The sequence below is a fragment of a genome, unplaced genomic scaffold (assembly GCF_019419815.1).
Source record: "Pyrus x bretschneideri cultivar Hongxiangsu unplaced genomic scaffold, Pyrus_bretschneideri_v1 Contig4, whole genome shotgun sequence".
In the NCBI taxonomy this organism is placed as follows: Eukaryota; Viridiplantae; Streptophyta; class Magnoliopsida; order Rosales; family Rosaceae; genus Pyrus; species Pyrus x bretschneideri.
In genome coordinates, this window is record NW_025999723.1 from 13,066,910 (window position 1) to 13,085,000 (window position 18,091).

At 37.7% G+C, this 18,091-nt stretch overlaps 4 protein-coding genes across 5 annotated transcripts in view; 2 read left to right on the plus strand and 2 right to left on the minus strand.

Annotated features, from left to right (window-relative positions):
• Positions 1 to 437: 437 nt before the first annotated feature.
• On the minus strand, positions 438 to 2,884 carry LOC103956337 (50S ribosomal protein L5, chloroplastic-like). The gene is made up of 3 exons (XM_048564963.1): positions 2,587 to 2,884; positions 1,785 to 1,985; positions 438 to 888 (listed from the first exon to the last, which is right to left on the minus strand). The coding sequence occupies exons 1-3, from the start codon at positions 2,833 to 2,835 to the stop codon at positions 556 to 558; spliced, it is 783 nt and encodes a 260-aa protein (XP_048420920.1). The 5' UTR covers positions 2,836 to 2,884; the 3' UTR covers positions 438 to 555.
• Positions 2,885 to 7,668: 4,784 nt separating this feature from the next.
• On the plus strand, positions 7,669 to 15,034 carry LOC103956309. The gene is made up of 12 exons (XM_048565288.1): positions 7,669 to 7,683; positions 9,513 to 9,530; positions 9,633 to 9,766; positions 10,234 to 10,332; positions 10,483 to 10,682; positions 11,498 to 11,691; positions 11,917 to 12,022; positions 12,151 to 12,455; positions 12,845 to 13,270; positions 13,694 to 13,772; positions 13,880 to 14,922; positions 14,969 to 15,034. Exons 1-12 carry the CDS (start codon positions 7,669 to 7,671, stop codon positions 15,032 to 15,034), a joined length of 2,685 nt encoding a protein of 894 aa, XP_048421245.1.
• Positions 15,035 to 15,078: 44 nt separating this feature from the next.
• On the plus strand, positions 15,079 to 16,212 carry LOC125468689. The gene is made up of 2 exons (XM_048564893.1): positions 15,079 to 15,514; positions 15,873 to 16,212. Exons 1-2 carry the CDS (start codon positions 15,160 to 15,162, stop codon positions 16,034 to 16,036), a joined length of 519 nt encoding a protein of 172 aa, XP_048420850.1. The 5' UTR covers positions 15,079 to 15,159; the 3' UTR covers positions 16,037 to 16,212.
• Positions 16,213 to 16,867: 655 nt separating this feature from the next.
• The window catches only part of LOC103956310 (protein REVEILLE 3), an 8,297-nt gene continuing 7,073 nt past the window's right edge, over positions 16,868 to 18,091 (minus strand). For both annotated transcript variants that reach the window (XM_009368283.3, XM_009368281.3), the window contains exons 8-9: positions 17,200 to 17,316; positions 16,868 to 17,120 (exon numbers count right to left, since the gene is read on the minus strand). In XM_009368283.3, the coding sequence (XP_009366558.2) occupies positions 17,209 to 17,316 (108 nt within the window). In that variant the 3' untranslated portion in view covers positions 16,868 to 17,120; positions 17,200 to 17,208. The remainder of the gene's footprint in view (positions 17,121 to 17,199; positions 17,317 to 18,091) is intronic.

Below are 18,091 nucleotides of genomic sequence, written 5' to 3' on the forward strand. Positions count from 1 at the left end.
AATATCAATGAGTCCATAGTACTGACTCGACAGACCAAACTCTTATACCACTATTCAAAACTTAACCGAGCCTTATCTAGTTTTTTAAGTGATTCCCATTAACATTATTAGTTGTCGGACTATTAAAGTAAAATAATCGCTGGGTTGGCAAAATAATAAGAATTTATAATACTAAACACAAAATCATTCTGATGGGAATCAACGTCATTATCTAATTTGTTGGTAGACGACACCTTCTGTTTATTTCTTGATCCATATATTTGATTAGGATTTAGTGATACGTTAAACTTGGAATCTTTGATCACAATTATTGTATAAATCGATAGCGACATGAATTATACTTTTCACCATTAATTTTATTCATCCTTATTAAAACAAATTATCAAACAATTAGTTCGTTTTAATCAATGAGCGACTAGTGATTTACAGCTGCATAATTTACACAAGAAGAACTAAGATCATTTTCATTGAACATACAGTAAAACGGTTGGTGGTTTTAACTTGGCAAAATTACAAAACAGCATCAAAATGTCATCCTCTCCAACCTCCAAACTTTCACCGTCGTCCTCTTCCACCCTTCGAACTGAAATGGTGAGACTTGAGCTTCTTCTTGCGCACCGCTGATGCAGGGCCGGTCTCTCTGAACGGCATTCCCATCTGAGCCAAAAGCGTCTGAGCTTCTTTATCTGTTTTGGCAGTTGTTCTGATGCACACATCCATTCCCCTGCCCTTGCCAAGATCAAAGCGGATCTCTGGGAACACACTCTGTTCCTTAACCCCAAGGGCATAATTTCCGTTTCCATCAAAACTATTCGGGTTTAGACCTTGGAAATCCCTTGTCCTAGGAAGACCCAAGTTAATGAGACGATCAAGGAATGCGTACATCACCTACAAAATCGAACAGTAAGCGTAGTGCATGAGATTGGATGCATTTGGGATGTATCAGAGAAACAGACGTATTTTCAAAACTATTGGCATAGGAAATACTGGCTCAGAATTTTTCGAGGACAGATAAGACATTATGGTGCATGCGTCTTCAATCAATACTAACAATGCAATATTAAATGTTTTGAGCGGACGGAAGAAGAAAAGATTCGCCCACATAACAGTTCTTGAGTACCATTTTGTAAGAGGAAAGAATTTTGCTTCTCATCAAACTATTTCTTTCTGTTGCAACAACTTATTATTTCTCATCCTCACCATCACCGATGCAGAGTTGCTACAAACACCAAAATTGACTCAGCACACAAATCATGGCTGCTCTTGCAGAAACCACTAACCACCCTCACCATCGAACATCAATTTACCAAACAACTTACAAATTTGGTCGCCGTTGCCAACTTGCCACCACGACTGCAGTCTAACAACTATACCAGCACATCCTTATTGATCATACTACCTCATCAGGATATAATTCCACTGTAAATAAAGGCACTCTTTGCCTATGATCAGACCTTATAGACCAATCTACCACATCATTAATGATACGTTTTACGCACTAAATTGTTATTGAGCATTATTGATATGATACCAAACTAAGAAGGAAAAAAAGATATGACCATTGTGTCACCATCATATAACCTACAGAACTTCCAGAAAGGCGCCGCATAATTTGAAGTGTTATCTTAAATGGTGATTAATGAACATTTTAAGTATTGAAATGGAGATGATAAGAAACATGAAGAGTATACAATAGACATGCTCAAGAGCAATAAAAAGAAACAGTCTTGTTAGTATCTATGCAGAAGATAAGATTCACTTTTAGGGGTGAAAAGCAAACTCACATTTCCTCTGAGTGTGACAGCAATCCCAAGTGGCTGGCCTTCCCTGATCTTGAAGGTAGCAAGGGAAACCTTTGCTCGTGTCTTGATGGGTCTCTGCCCTGTAATGAGTGCTAAGTCATTCATTGCCGCTTCCAATCCCTTAGCATTCTGTTGAGCATCTCCAATACCGCAGTTCACCACAATCTTCTCAATCTTTGGAACCTACCCAAGTTCCCAGGTGCAGAAACAAAAGCAAGATAACACTCCATTAAACTGCTGAACCACATGGCGGAATAGCAAAACTACCGAAAGCAAAATGGACAAGAATATCAACAAAATAGTATTTCCATTGCTTACAAGGATAATGCATCCCGGAAATCTCCGGACAAGGCAAAGAAGAATGTATCTTACACCCAACCCAATTGACCAGTATAGATAATACAAATCTTCAGGGAACAATGCAATGGGGGTTGAATTATCAAATTCAACACGAAATTCTCCACTTTCAGAAGGTATTAACACAAAAAATTAAGTCTTTATGATTGAGAAAATTGTATCATAACACCAAAATTGAACCACATTGTCACTGTCTGCTCTCAAAGTTAATTTCAGTAAAAGGAAATTCACTGCAGCTAAATCCAAAGTTTGATTGCTTACCCAAAACGAATCAAGTGCTGCTAAAATTAGAGGTATTAATTCATTTTCCCACCAAAACAAGCAAACCCCATTTCATTATCACAAAACAATGCCCAGAAAAATAAAAATTAGCAAAATTAATAAACAAAAAAATTATTTAGAAATAAAATTGCGGGTTTTTTTTGACCTGGTGGATGTTGGTGTAGGAGAATTCTTCTTTGAGATTAGGGATGATTCTTTCGAGGTAAGCGGTTTTGAGCCGGCTGACCTTCTCTGCCTCGGACTTCTCCACCAGCACCACCTCCGCGGCCTTAACGGGCACCACCACAGTCCTCGGTTTTCCGTGCGACTGTCGAAAAGGCGGAGGTGAAACCGCAACTGGGAATTGGCCGTGAAACGACGACGTGGCAGAGCGGAAGAGCGAAGGGCAGGCCATTGTTGTGTCTAAATTTTCCGGTATCCGTTTGTTTTTTGAGCTGAGGGGGAAGGGGTTTAGGGAGGGAGTTGGTGGAAGGGGCTCGTATTTGAACTTATTTACGATAATGGCTGTGAGAGAAGGTTGAGGTTTTTTTTTGTAAATTTGGCTAATAATGGGGGTAATTGTTGGACATAGCTCTCTGTGAATGAAATAGGATAAGGTAACGCGCTTTAGGAGAAAATGACGCATTATCTGTCTAACCAAGAGTAAGAGCTAGTTTGGCATTGGTATGTTTCTTTAAAAAATTGATTTTGTTGTATTGTGAGAATAAACAAATTTAAAATAAAGTTGTTGAATTTTTTGTAAAAAGTGTTAAGTGTTTGATAAATTTTTATATAAAAATGTTGTTATATGTTTTCTTTTTGGTCGGATGGTTGTGAATATGTTAAACGACTAAAAATGATATGATATTGGATATGATGTAATAATTGTCAAAAAGAATAATGTAACGACAAAGATTGTAATTTTTTCCAATATACTGGGCATACTTGTCGTTTGAAAATTTCATTAAATGGGCATTGTTCGTTATGCTTTGAAAAAAAAAAGCATTTTTGAGGAAAAAAAAAACATTTTTGAGGAAGAAAAAAACATTTTTTTTTAGAAGCATGGTAGTTTCTGCTTTTTTTATGTTTTTCTACTTTCATTAATAGCATTTAAAAAAAAACACTTTTTTTTTGTTTTACCAAACATATTTAATGTTTCAAAATTTTTTAATAAACTACTTTTTCTAGAAGCACCACAATCTCAAACCAACCCCAACACAATTGTGTTGCTTGAATTTTTTAGCATAAATAAGTAAAAATTGGGGAAGATCCTACTACTTTTACCATAAGGCCAACTTCAACGGTTGGAGTTAAAACTTAAACTTTTAGCCCATAAAATTTAAGTTCTATTTCAGAAACAGCTCTTTTCCTCTAACGATTTTGACTTAAAATTTTAGCTCGAGATTATTAAAAGATGATTTATTTTAGTTTTATTTTCAGTGACATTTTTAAAAATAAAATTTATGTAGCTTAACGATAGGGAGTACCTTAGTATACAATCGTGCACAGTAATGGTAGTCCTTATTACATCTAAGGTCAACTTAGATTCACCAAACCAAGGTTCATCTCGTGTAGTGATTGTGGACTTATAGAAGGATATTGACTAGACATTTGATGTATCAGACTCGGCTCAATCTTTCATAGCATGCATTCTCATCTGTGTCGCAATTGGATTCAATAAGCTACGTGCCCAGTGCACCCTTCAGTCCCCCAAACTGACTCTACTCGTTGCAACCTTCCAACCGCTCAACAACCTATAACCTAAAATATTTAAATTCTGATAAATAATGAAAAATCACTAAACTTACCTCATTCTGACACATATGCACCACATGAAAGAACATTGAAAACCACACAACCTACCCCCATTCTTAAACACAAATACATGGGTGGATAGAAGGAAAAAAAAAAAACGAAAAATTGTATGTCAAAAGTGAATTTTTGTAGATGTTTGAACAAATACATAGGTATTTATAGAGTTTTTGGGTGAATTTTGATTTAAATAAAAAAATTTAATTATTTTTGATGTTGGATTTAATGTATTTATAAATTTGATTTTTTATAAGAAAAATAATTTGAAATTGGATCGTTGGTTGATTCAACGGTCCAACTTGCCTCATTTTCTATGGCTAAATTGGGCCCAAAAATAAGTTTTAACCCAAAGTTCATTTTAGCCTAATGACTGGAGAAATTTTGGGGTTTTTAAAACTCAAATGTTGAGTTTTAACCCAACCATTGGATTGGTTTAAGAAATGGTAAAATAACAAAACACACAAAAAAAAGTATCTTTTTTATTTATATTTTGGGTTTTCATGTATGTCGTACTTTAACTTGTGAAATTTCGTCCCCAGATTTCACTATTTGATTTCTGTAATTCGTATTTTCCCGATTTTATTTTTATATTCGTGAATTTTAGAGGTTCTGACTAGTGATTTAAGTTCGACTTTTCTTCACCAACCATTAAAAATTCATAGCCCTTTCGAGACCATACTAAAACTCGATCCCATGAACGCGTACGCGAAAACCATTCATGAAACATATTTTGAACGAAGGAAATATAAGCAAGCAAAGGCAAAAGCATTTTCTTCATTTGGACTTCTATATATAGAAGACTCCATCAAAATTGGAGCAGCCTTGCCAGTTTTTGAAACTTTGACCCTTAAGCTGGCTCGTGAGTTGACCCAAATACCTTCCTTGACTCGCAACTTTGACTCGTTTTCTGGGCAAATTTTCCAATGTCGATTCCAGTGAATTTCGACGACGACGAACTTACCCACCACCACGAATTAGACTCAGCATTGCCCTAACATCTTTTTCACCCAAGAATCTTTTTGGTTGACCACTTGTCACGGCGAAGCAACGCTCAGGTTTTTTTTCAAAATTTTTACGTCGATGATCTCATATCTCTGTTCACCTCAACACTAATCACCGCCGCCAGTTGACTCATTGTGTCCCCAACTACAAAACCCAAGCTTCACATTGGACGTTGAAGCTCCAACGAGTCCATGGCGAGGTACACAATTTTCTGACGATCCAACGATAGAGCCGTCTCTGAGATTTCGGGGGCCCTGTTCGAAATTTATAAAAGGGCCCCTTTTTAAGATATATTTTTTTCAAAGTATGACAATATATTGGTACTAGAAAATAATAACTTAAATCAAGAACAACATTTAGGACTCACTGATTGTAAGTTTACAAGTGTCATTAAACAAGAAAAAAGAGTTACAAACATAACATTCACCAAATAATAAAAAACAATTCAATCTTAAGCAATCAAAGAAAAAAAAAAAAAGCTTCAAAAACTCTAACTTTAGAGTTTCACTTGAATATATAGCATTATTATATAATTAATAAAATTGAAAAGAAAATAGTTTTTTAAGGTGTTGTTATTAGCACTCCTAATATCTCATTGTGCACTCCAAATTTTTATATTTAGAAAGAAAAAATAATTTACACTTATAAAAGTGCACTATAAGATTTTAAAGTGCTAATAAAAGTATTTTTTTTAATATATCACATTATTACATATAAATATAAGATACCAAAAAATTTGGGGGCCCTTCAAATTTGGGGGCCCTGTGCGATTGCACCTTTTGCTCCCCTTCAACGCTGCCTCGACGACTTCCTAATGAAATTTGATTACCTTAAGCCATTTTCTAACTTCGGCTTATGTATAGAAATTGTCTTAACTCTTCACGAGCTTCAATTTGATATATTATGGGTCGATTTTGGTATTGGTTAGATTCCGGGGAGTTATGGCCAGCCACTATAGTGTGCGGCAGCACGTGGCCAAATGACCCTACGTTGTTTGCCTAAGCTAATTGCGATGCCTTGAATCCATTTTCATGTCCATTTGATGAGATTCAATCATTTGAACTTAGTTTTGTAAATGATTGCCGCTTGACCTTTGTAAGATGGGAAGATACAACTGTTGGATCGTTATTGAAATTATAATATGTTGTTGTGAAAGTAATGTTATGCCCTTAGGAACTCTTGGATTGAAAATCCGATGTGCGGATCTTCTAAATTGGATTGATTAGAATTGTTGACCTCAGCAGGGCCACTTTGGTTCAGGGTTAACTTTTGGTCAACATGTCCCAAATCATTCTTGAATGTTACGGCTTGTATGATCTAGAATTACATAATTTATCGAGTTCTAAGATGAAACTTGTGTTTTGTTCTAGGCGTTGATCGTGTATGAGCGCTTCTATCCTTGTGTTAGGGTGCTATAGCGCGAACTCTAGGTGAGTGACTTTAATATATGTGGTATAATAGTACCCATGAAATTCTCATGCTAGGATACTTAGTGGATATGGCATGGATTTACAAAATGTGTTTTCTACTAAATTGTTGCTTTTAAATTCAATCATCGATCTATTTTACGAAATGTGTTTTGATATGCATATTTGAAATGATAGTGAAACAAGAGGGCTAGTATAGCACTGATAATGCAATGTTATGAGAGATGTAACATTGAACTTGTATCTTATGGATCCATTGAGTTGGTCTAGAATCCTATTTATATTTGGTTCCATTGAGTTGGTCTGGAACTAGATTCCTAGAATTCTATTTGGTTCCATTGCATTGGATTAGAACCTTGTAACATTTGGATTCCATTGATTTGGTTTGGAATCTCACTTCCGATTCGATTTTGTTGAGTTGGTTTGGAACCCTATATTCCTTTAGATTCCATTGAGTTAGTCTAGAACCCCACTTCCTATTCAATTTCATTAAGTTGGTCCAGGACCCTATATTCTATTAGATTCCATTGAGTCGATCGAGAATCCCACTTCCTATTCGGTTTTGTTGAGTTAGTCTACCCTATATCTTATGGATTCCATTAAGTTGGTATGGAATCCCATCTCCTAATTCCATTGAGTTGGTCTGGAACTAGATCCCTACAATTGTTAGGTTCCTTTGAGTTAGACTAGAACGAGGAATCTTAAGAATTACAGGCTTTGGCCAAATTGTGTCACTCTATCTCTAGTTTTCAGCGTATTTATGAACTAGAGATTTAAGGACCTTTGTGAATCAATTTAGAAAAGTTGATGGATGTCTATGTGATTCCTTTGGAACTTAGCGAGTTTTGGTTATAATTTTATAAAGTATGATGTATGAATAATGTTTCTAAACTTAGAGTTGCATACGTTGAATTATTGCTATCACATATGTTGAATTATTGTCACGCACACGAGCTTCGCAGCTTATATGAATTTTTCTTTGCACAGTGCACCTTCCCACGATGTAGATGACGATTATGCAGGTGACAAGGTTTAGTAGGCACGAGGTGCTTTTTGGGTAGTAGTGCATAGATCAGAGTGCTTGAAGTGACTGGGTTACGCTTGTACCTTTCTTTGCATTTCTTTTGGATTATCATTTTTTTTAGCCTATGGGCATGGTACCCTAACGATGGTTATGTGCATTTTGTTGTACAGTTGTTAAATATATTTGTAGGAGAGACCCCATTAGCATATTTTTCTTTGTTTGAGTTTTAGTATTCCTTTGTATCTTGTTCGTTTTCCTCACACTCAACATTATAGTGTCTCGTGTCGATTCTGAACATATCTGGGAATCAGGCGTGACACAACTCTCTTAGGCATACGATTATATAATCAGCATAATAAGATTCAAAATGCAGATGCTCACCACTCTCCTAGGAATGACGAGGAGATGTTGAATCAAATGATGAAGTGGATGATGAATGGGTAACACCGAAGTGCTTCTACTAATGTAATGTATGATTGCTTTTTTTGTTTTTGGAATCAAGTCATGGTGTGTTTTTATTTACTTTAAGTTGTTTTTTTACTAATGTAAAGGTGGATTGGTTAAATTTACTTTAATTAATAATATTATTTTGACCTTGGATTTAAATGTGAGTCGTTGGATCTTTTTTTTACTGCTAAAATTGATTAACATAGGTTTGAGCCATTGGATTTAAAAATAAAAGAACCGTTGAAAAAATCATTCCAAATTGATCGTTCGGGCAAGGGTAAAAAAATCTGCCCTACACAATAAAAACCCGTTGGAAATTGATGGGGGTAAGGTGCACCATGTTGGATCATAACCCAGGAATGCACTCTAGCCATTGGATTCCAACAGCACAACAATCCCATCCGTAGAAAGGTTGCTACTGGTGCACTCGCCTGTAGACGATCATTTTGCCTTGCACAGGGTTTGCCTTTCCCCCTCATCACGTGCTATAGCAACAAGCTGGGTCTATGCCGCCGCTTGCTTTTCTTATCCATCAGTGGTGGGTTGCAGTCTCAGATTCCTATCCCCAAACCCAAAATCCTAAAATTATGACTCTATCCATCATGGGTGGGTTGCAGTCTCAGATTCCCATCTCCAAACCAAAATCCCAAAATTTTGACTCTAAAATACACCATTTGGAGAGATATTGGGCCGAATTTGGATTTTTTTTGTTTCCCACTACCCCTTGGAGACAACCTAAGGTTTCTGGTGAAAGAAGACTAATGTGCAAAGGGTTTGGGTGTACTCTTTACTCTTATTTGTGGAGCATGTGCTCGGCACATGATAACCTTAACGAAAAAATGGATGAAAAATTTAGAAATCTAACATCAAATTGATAATCGGCCATTAATAAAAATTCAAGGAATATTCAATTAAAATAAAGGCTTATTGGTAAATTGAGAACGAATTACAAATTCAAGACCTAAATTGGCAAACACCTCTCTACTATTATTTTCTCCTTCAGCGATATGAAAGGTGAAGGTAGTCTTGTCCCTCTCTCTCTCTGGCTCTCTCTCTCCAAGCAACTCTCTCGCGCTCTGAAATCCTCTCACTAATACTCTCTCTCTAAACATACCGATTGAAAGGAGAACAAGGCAGTGAAGATCAAACCCCCAAATTCCAGTCAATCTCTCGCTCTACATCTCTTTTCATTTGGATCCCCGTAGCTCCTCCGTGCAAGAATACCTTAGTTTTTGGAAGATCTTAAAAAATATTAAAGAATGGAACCCTAGGCTCGTCGTCCCGTTCGATGCTTATTCCGGAGCCCTTTCATCCAAAATTTGAGGATTTTTTGATGAATTTTTGTTGAAATTTACACGGTATTCGAGTTTTGATTTGCAGAAAAAGGTTGACATACTTGTATTTGTTTATGTATATGTGTGTGCTTTGGACAAATTTTTTTAGGGAGAGTATTGGGGGTGGGTTTTTGAAATATTTGGTGTTTTGGGTTTTTTGTTGTAGATTGAGCTGGATGGATCACAGAATGGATTTGCTTTGTTTTTAGGGTCTAGTGGGAAGTGGGTTAGATGTTTTTGCTGGTTCTGTATTGCTGGGGAGTTGCGAAATTCGATTTCGGATATGGTAACAGGTGATGGGTGAGCTGGGGTTACTGATTTTCTTGCACTGAATTGTGCAACTTCCTGTATCCAGTTGACTTTTCGGGTTAGAATCGGTGTACCAATTAGTGGAAGTTCTTGTGTTGGTTTCGATGTTGATGTGGTTTCTGGGCTTTGCCTTCTGAGCTTGGAGTAGTGACTATTGAATTGAAGAGTGGTTTTATTTTTATTTTCTTTATTTTTTACCGTTGAGAGGTTACATTGATTAGGTCCTAGTTCGGATATACTATTTGCATCGACGGTTGGCAGAATGAGCTTAGAGAATGAAGAACCACACTTCCCAGATCAGCCTACTGAAACGAATCACGAAATGCAAAAGTAAAAGATTTGTTTTTGGCATTTTTGATTTTGCTAGTAGATGTAGTTTCTGTTTTATATGTATTCATGCATATTTCATTGCTTTGCTATTGGTGAACTATAACAAATTTTTTCCTCCGGTGATCCAGGAAGTCGAAAATATCATATAGGAGAGAATTCCTACTGTCGTTTAGTGAATTAGATACTTGCAAGAAACTACCAAGTGGGTTCGACCAGTCAATAATAAGGTTAGATGCCTATTTTGAATGGTCTGATTGCTGTATCTATAGCTTCTGTTTCTGAAGGTAGTTTTGTGCTTTAGATGCCCGATTTAGATGGTTGTTTTACTCATCTACCATGTTAGGCCTGATATTTTCGTGTTTCCCTTTTCAAATCAGTGAATTCGAGGATGCTTTCAAAGATCGACAGAGAACTAGTGGTTTGTCAGCTTATAGTTTCAGGCGAAACGAGTATGGTTCATCTCCACCTACTAGAGGGGATGTAGCTGGTTATTCACGGCCAATCCATGGAAGGTGGGAAGGTCGTTCAACTGGACGGAGTGACCGGGATAGTGACTCGCAATCTGATAGGGATTCTGGTACGGTTTTGTTAATCTGTTGATATGCTTTTCTCTGTAGAACTGCAAATGTAGCTGAATATGCATGTTTCAGAAAAAAGTTTCACATGATTGTTAGTTCCTTGTGGTAGAGGTTGGCAGCATTCTTTACAGCGATTTCAGTAGTCTTCCATAAGTAAGTGCTAAGCAGGACTGTTGCCTTGCATCTTCTTTACATCTTTTCAATATGCAGTCATTTGACAGAAGAAACTTACGAATTTTTTAGCCTTTACCCAGACCTCTACCTACCCTCTCATCATTGACCAAGCAATGCAAATTACATTTCAATTTTCCAAAGGACTGGGCTAAGATTGATTATGCTTTACATTCGCAGGAGGAAAAGATATATTTACGGGGTTATGTGAAAGTACTTAGGGATTGTGAGGGATGTCCAGATTATGCTTTTACGGATGTCTGGATTATTCATTTATGGATGTCCAAATTATGCTGTTTAGGAGAGCCATTGGAGTTTAGATCTGAGACAAATACTTTGTGGAGAAGCTGATATTTGTTGTGAGGAGATTGAAGGATCTACTATTAAAAACATTGATTAGCATATAGAATTGGTGACTGGTGCCCCTGTGGTGATTGTTAAAATCCTACCATTGTTCATTTTCTGGCTTGAAACTATTAAGAAATTAATTTCTGATTGAAAAACTTTTTGTCCTTGTTCTGTGTCAGGTTCCTTTCTGTGGCAATATCATCTTACATTCTACCCTGCTATACTGTTTCTCTTGATAAATTACTCTCTGAAGTATTGTACTTTCTGTCCTGTTGAATTACTGTAACACTATCAGATTCCGGAAGGCATTTTGGGAACCAGTCTTGGCGGCCATTGCAGGTTCCTGAGCATGATGGACTACTCGGAAGTGGCTCCTTTCCTAGACCAGCTGGGTTTACTGCAGGGATATCAGCACCAAAAGTTCGATCTAACGAACCGTACCAGTTGAATAGAACTAATGAGCCATATCACCCTCCCCGTCCTTACAAGGTATACCTTGTGCTTATTTGTGGCGTTGACATGTTTTGTAAACAATTATCCGAAGCTTAATGCCTGCAGTAGTGGATTTAAGTATCCGCAACTTTTAAAATGGAGCAGCATAAGTTTATTTTTCGTTTCCTTTTTGATAAGATATTTTTCTCTATCTCAAAGAATAGTATAATGTGAATCTAAAGCATTCCAATTATCTCTTTCCTCGTATCCTGTAATTTGTAGGCAGCACCTCACTCACGGAGGGATACTGACTTGTTTAATGATGAAACGTTTGGTTCATCTGAGTTGACAAGTGAGGAAAGAGCAGAAGAGGAAAGAAAGAGAAGGGGTACTTGATGAAATGTTTTTTACTTTTTTTCTTCTATCTTTTATTTGTCTTTCATATGTATCTAGTTTGGGTCAGTATATTTCTGCTCAGTTAAATCCAAGTTTGAAAGTTGATGGATTTCCTCCCAGCTTCATTTGAATTAATGAGGAAAGAACAGCACAAAGCACTTCAAGAGCAGAAGCTGAAGCCAGAGAAGAATAAAGGTGAATTTGACTTTGCTACGCTGGTGGATGATTCCAAAGATGAGAGGAGACATAGAAGCAGTGAAGTAGAGGAGCCTCTCATACCACCAGCTGCAAATACTGATTCTGAAAAATCTAGTTTTCTTTTGCAAACTGCTGCACCCAGACCTCTTGTACCCCCAGGTTTTGCTACCACAGTTTTGGAAAGAAATCTTGGACCAAAATCCTTGAGCGATACCCGTGAAGTTGAGGTAACCATAGTTCATTTCACTAACCGTTGATGAAGATGCTGAATTCAAGGATTATAATGGTTTGAATTCCTAATGTATTATATAGGTCATGTTATCTATTGAATCAAAATGATAAAAATCTTGCTTGAAGTGCTAAGAGGTTATATTGTGGAAGGCTGGTTTTTCATGTGAAGAAATTTGCATTCACTTGTATGTGATGCCGGGTTAATATTTACAACATTTTTCAATGTTGTGTGATTTGATTTTTCTTATCTCTGCAACAGATAGTTTACACTGCCACTAAAATACCATGTAGTAGTGCCAACCCAAGCTTGAACCTTCCTATTTCTCATGCTCTATCAATTGCGTTCTGCTATTAATGGAATACATCTTTTCCTTCTTTTTGATAGGTTGGGAGTTCTGGACTTGAGGAAAATATCGTGCGTGCCAAAACTAAACCTGTTTTAAATGGGACTTCTGATAACCAAGTGGAGAAACAATCAACTGAACAAATGATCTTGAGCAAGCAACAACATGGAAGTGCAAGTATTGATGTCCCAGTTGATGGCATGAGTGAGAAGAATCAAAATTTGTCACCACCTCAAGGTGCCTTGAATAAGATAATTGGCATTGAGAGTCAACTCTATAACATAGCTAATACATCACAACCTGTAGAAGTCTCCAGAAATAGTGAAGTAATTGACCTTAATGCTGAAAAGGTGATGAGGACTAAGATTGTTGGTGAATCCAATCAAGGTCCTCCTGCGTCAATACTGGAAAAGCTTTTTACCAGTGCTGTAGCATTAAATGGAGTTGGCTCCTCTAATATCACTGAGGTAACTGTGGTGTCCAATGTCATTCTTTTACTATATAGATTTTTGATAAATTCTTGCAAAGATTATTACTCAGGACCGTTAGGTTCCCCAGGGTCTTGATTCGTTCTAATTTTTATAACCATAAAGCCATACAGTGAATGGATTCCCCTCTATCTTGGCTTCTTTTATCTGTGCCTGCATATGCCATGCTATTACCATACTGAGACCTTCTGCCGATAGGGTCCAATGTCAGTGTGAAAACAAATTTCTTTGCTTCAGCTTTAATCTGAAGCATCCATCTACATATTTCCCCTTAAAATCAATTTTAACTGGAATTCATGGTTTATATGTTTCAAATGTTTGTGTTTTTCTTCTCGTTTAAATGAAAAACAAAGTCATTAGTTTGAATTATGAATCTCATGTATTTCTTTTGTGCTTTTATAGCATCAAGATAGTAAAGATGATGAGACACGAAGCTCTGACACTGCCCATTCTTCCAAATTTGCTCGTTGGTTTCATGAAGGTCTGCTGCTGTTGATATCTTGGAGTTAAAGTGCTTTCCAACTTAAATTGTTTATGCTTGGAACTGGAAATTACATTTAAGTTCTAATTGGTTCTATCTTACTGCAGAAAGGAAACCCAGTGATGATTTCTCATCTGGAAGGCAAAATGACTTACTTTCATTGATCGTTAGTGGTGAAAAAGGCGGATCCAGCATTACTGCGGGGAAGATACGTGATCACAGGTTTCCTAGTTTTTCTTCTCAAAACTCTGAACCTGCGGACAGGGTTATGAATTCAGATGTATCTCCTACAGTTGGTAGCTCTGAGCAATTGTCCAAAAGTAATAAACCAGAGGCAGTTTCGACAGTCCTTACATGTGAAGACCTTGAACAATCAATTCTGTCTGGAATTAGTGAAAATGGTCTGACCTTGCTGCCCCCTGTTCAAAAGTGGAGTCCTCCTGGGGCTGGTGGAAAGCCTGAGCAGCTGAAAGCTAATGTTGATAATAATGCATCCCAGCACTTACTTTCACTTTTGCAGAAGGGAACAGGCTTGAAAGATATGGAACCATCCTATAATCAAGAAACAATGTATTTTGAAAAATTACACGACACTGAAGGAGCGACTATTGGCACTGCAGTCCGCATTTCAAAAAATGAAATTTCTGAAAATGTTTCTGATGCAGGGAAGAACCTGACTCTTGAAATACTGTTTGGAACTGCTTTTATGAAAGATTTACAAACAGTTGGAGCGCCAGTTTCTGTTAAGAGGGCCCCAATTGGATCTGCAAGAGTAGATCCTATGCAGCCTCACAGCGTGCCTTTTCCTGTGACAGATAACAGTCTAATTCCTCCTGCAATTCAAATTGGACCCAACTCAACCAGTCATAGTATTAGTGACTTAACAGCAAATCGGAGGAAGCAAACAAAATCAGATATGATCGAAGAGCAGTGGCTAGGTCTCAATAATCCTCATATTGAACTAGGTTCATCATCATCACAGGTTGGAACCGACTTGGGTTCTAAGATTGGGGCCTTTGAGGGGCATCCTGATTTTCGACTTCCTGAGGAGGATGGCTTGATTGCACCCAGCGAACCGTTGAACATCCAAAATTTTATGTCTTCCGGGAATCAAGTGAAAAGCAAATTGTTCTCCTCCCCGAACACACAGGTTGACATTGTTGAAAAGTTGGAAGCTATGAATTCTTCTTTTAAAGATGAAGGAAGCATGGGAAGCCAAGAAGTTCCTCCTTTTCTTCGTGGTCGTGGTCCTTATGATATGAGAGAACGTGATAATCCATATCAGAACCTGCAACCACCTTCTCAACAGCTCCATCATCCTCAATTGAATCATGTGGGTCCCCTGTTCCACCCGTTAGACTCTCATCCTGGCAACATCAACTCTCAAATGAGTTTTTTGGGGCCAAAAGGCATTTTGCGAAGTGATCCGCCTCCAAATCATCAATTTCATGCAAATATGCTTCGTCCACCTTTTCATCATTCTAACACTGGGCAATCTGGGTTTGATGCTCACACCCATCACCCTATGATGCAACAGATGCGTATGCAAGGCAACTTTCCTCCGCCTCACCTGCTACAAGGATTATCCAGTTCTCCACCCCAGCATCCTTATCCCAATCTGGGTGCAACTCTGCCTGCTCAACCAGTCAGTCAGGCTTTTCTGCAAGAATTGAACCCAATGCAAGGTTTCCCCTTTGGTCCCCAGAAACCCAACTTTGGTGGTCATGGAATGCCATTGCCTGGTAAGGCACTTCTCGTTGCATCTTTTGTTGGTGCCTTTGGTTGATTTCATTGTGTCTTGCCTGATATTCTGTTTTTAATGCGTTCACGTAGTGGCTTGTGCAACTTTTGCTTGTATTTTCCTTAGAAATTACTCTGAGTGATTAAATCTCCCAAAGTTGCCGGCAACAATTGTAGCTCTTTGGTGTTCCACTTTCTTCAACTTCCAAAATTTGCTTGATTATTTTTTCTTGTTTTCGTTTCTATTTAGTTCAACATTAAGTCGAAATCTTCTACCCCTCATAAACATTGGCTGAACTATAAATGGTATATTGTGATGTTGGAAATTTCATGAAGTACACTGACTTCCTTTTAATTCAGCGCCTGACGCTGCCGGTGGAAGCAACCACCATCCAGAGGCGCTCCAAAGGCTTATTGAGATGGAACTACGGTCAAACCCGAAACAGATTCATCAGTTTCCTGCTAGCGGACACACTCAAGGGACGCATGGACACGAACTTGACATGGGTTTCGGGTATAGATAGGCCACTCGGATGTCTTGAAACTTGTGTATATTCAATGTACTCAGATTTCAGAGTCCTCTTGAGTGTGTTTAATATTTTGCTTCTTTGAAATGGGATGTGTTGAGGGCAGGTGGTGTAATTAATGCATTTTTCATGACCTTATGTTTCTCATATTCTTATTTGATTTCCGAAAGCCACAAGGAAGAGCATAAGGGTGACAAACTGATATGTCTGGGTCTTAGGTTGTTGTATGCCACTATTGCAACACGAATTGGATAAAGAAAATAAATGGACTTCTAGGGAGAGACTAAATTGTTCGTAGATTGTAGAAACGCTTTATGGAAAAGCAACTTCAAGAAGCACTTAAATTTTGGGTTAACGAATGCTAGTTACTGAAGCAGTCCCGAACCTAATATGAAAATTCAGCTACCCAAACATACTAGCAATATCTAAAACTCACGATTCCGTCTCCACACTAACGTTCATCTCGTCAGAAAACGAAATAGAACGGCAAAAATGAATAAAAACACTAGTGCTTCTTCCAGGAAGCAATTTTGGTGTTTTTTTAGGATTCATTTGCATATTTACTAAGAATTGGTTTTAAAAACATTTTCATCAAAAACGTTTTCAGCTATTTTAAAATCACCTCCAAACAAGCTTATAATCTAAATTCAGACCGGACTTAACCGGAGAAGCTTCAACGTCAAAAAGACCAGAGCTATGAACTTTCTGCATAATGTTTATTGTTTCAGACGGAGACGGGGAAACTACTTACAGTAGCAGGTTTCCCTTGTTTGGCACCATTTTGAGGTCCTACTTTTATTCCAGTTATGTAAAACCGAAAAACAACAATTGCAACGAAATAGAGTCCACAATCAACGATAACATCCTCGAAACACTATACAAGACGGCCTCCGGAACAAACATTGGAGTTGGCTGTATCATTCCACATTCCTTCATGACGAAATTACAAGTATGGTCTGCACACAAAACTGGGTTTGGTCCACTCACAAGCTACATGTATTCAAAACCGTGTATTCTACATATATACAAAGCCACTCTGCGCTATTAACTGTTAGCGAACTTGGTCGTTCAACACTCTGCCCTGAAACCCGTAGTTAAAAGAGTCAGCATGGGTCGGATATTCGCTGTAAATATTGAGGAGTTTAAAATTTCCATTTTACCTTCATCTCTCAAGAAGATAGGATGGGATTCGCTGATTTGACAATGCGAGACAAGTTGAAATTGCCATTGGATTTAGTTTTGACTGAGCTGGCGCCATGCGATTCAATTACCTTTCTCTGTGTAGATAAAGAGAACCGTTAGTTGCAAATACACCATATTATATAGTCGAAGCTAGAAAAGAGACCAATACTAGAGAGCGAAAAGTATTGACGTGATGTGTTCTAGAAGGCTCACAGACACAAGCAAAGCACAGAGAAGTTCGTCTGAAGTCTGAAATTAAAGAACTTTTCAGATGGATAGAGCGTGCATGCTCAAACTATTGGATCTTCTTATGCAACAAAATTGATGTTATAGTTTCCTATAATCATTTTACAAGTTCAGCTGAGTAGAGTAGATCATGGACTTGAGTGGCAACCACTGCCTGCCAATGAGAATAGGGTATAATTTGCAACAGTTCAATCACGGACAAAAGATATGAACTTCCGAGCGATGCCATGTGCACAAGATATGAACATGCCATTTTTTTTTTCAACAAACGATATTATCTATACTAAAGGGGAGGGGGTGGGGTTAGCCTTACAATGGGCTAGCAATAATGTGGTTCAAGTTCGCCTTTGGCGAAAATCGAACTTAAGACCTCTCACTTATAAGTAAAGAAGAATACCACTAGACCGTAGTACTAAGTGGCTGAACATGCCATTCTTAAACTGCTTGAACCTCTCTCTATCAGACACATCGGTTCCTCAGACTCTGGAGCTCCATGATGAAATAATACCAATCAACTATTACCATGTAGAGCCACCACACACTAACCTTTTTGTGAGTTAAGTTGACATACGACTATATTTTCGAAGTAGACTGTTATTTTATTCTTAATGCAACGATGAAAGT

What these genes read in the sequence shown, in the direction of transcription:
- LOC103956337 (XM_048564963.1), bottom strand. Translation starts at nt 2,835, where the DNA reads ATGGCCTGCCCTTCGCTCTTCCGCTCTGCCACGTCGTCGTTTCACGGC. An exon ending in CCTACACCAACATCCACCAG is followed by an intron (nt 1,986 to 2,586) that starts GTCAAAAAAAAC and finishes GAACTTGGGTAG; the next exon opens with GTTCCAAAGATTGAGAAGAT. An exon ending in CTGTCACACTCAGAGGAAAT is followed by an intron (nt 889 to 1,784) that starts GTGAGTTTGCTT and finishes TCGATTTTGTAG; the next exon opens with GTGATGTACGCATTCCTTGA.
- LOC103956309 (XM_048565288.1), top strand. An exon ending in TTCGACCAGTCAATAATAAG is followed by an intron (nt 10,333 to 10,482) that starts GTTAGATGCCTA and finishes TTTTCAAATCAG; the next exon opens with TGAATTCGAGGATGCTTTCA. An exon ending in GCGATACCCGTGAAGTTGAG is followed by an intron (nt 12,456 to 12,844) that starts GTAACCATAGTT and finishes TCTTTTTGATAG; the next exon opens with GTTGGGAGTTCTGGACTTGA.
- LOC125468689 (XM_048564893.1), top strand. Translation starts at nt 15,160, where the DNA reads ATGAGTTTTTTGGGGCCAAAAGGCATTTTGCGAAGTGATCCGCCTCCA. An exon ending in TCATGGAATGCCATTGCCTG is followed by an intron (nt 15,515 to 15,872) that starts GTAAGGCACTTC and finishes CTTTTAATTCAG; the next exon opens with CGCCTGACGCTGCCGGTGGA.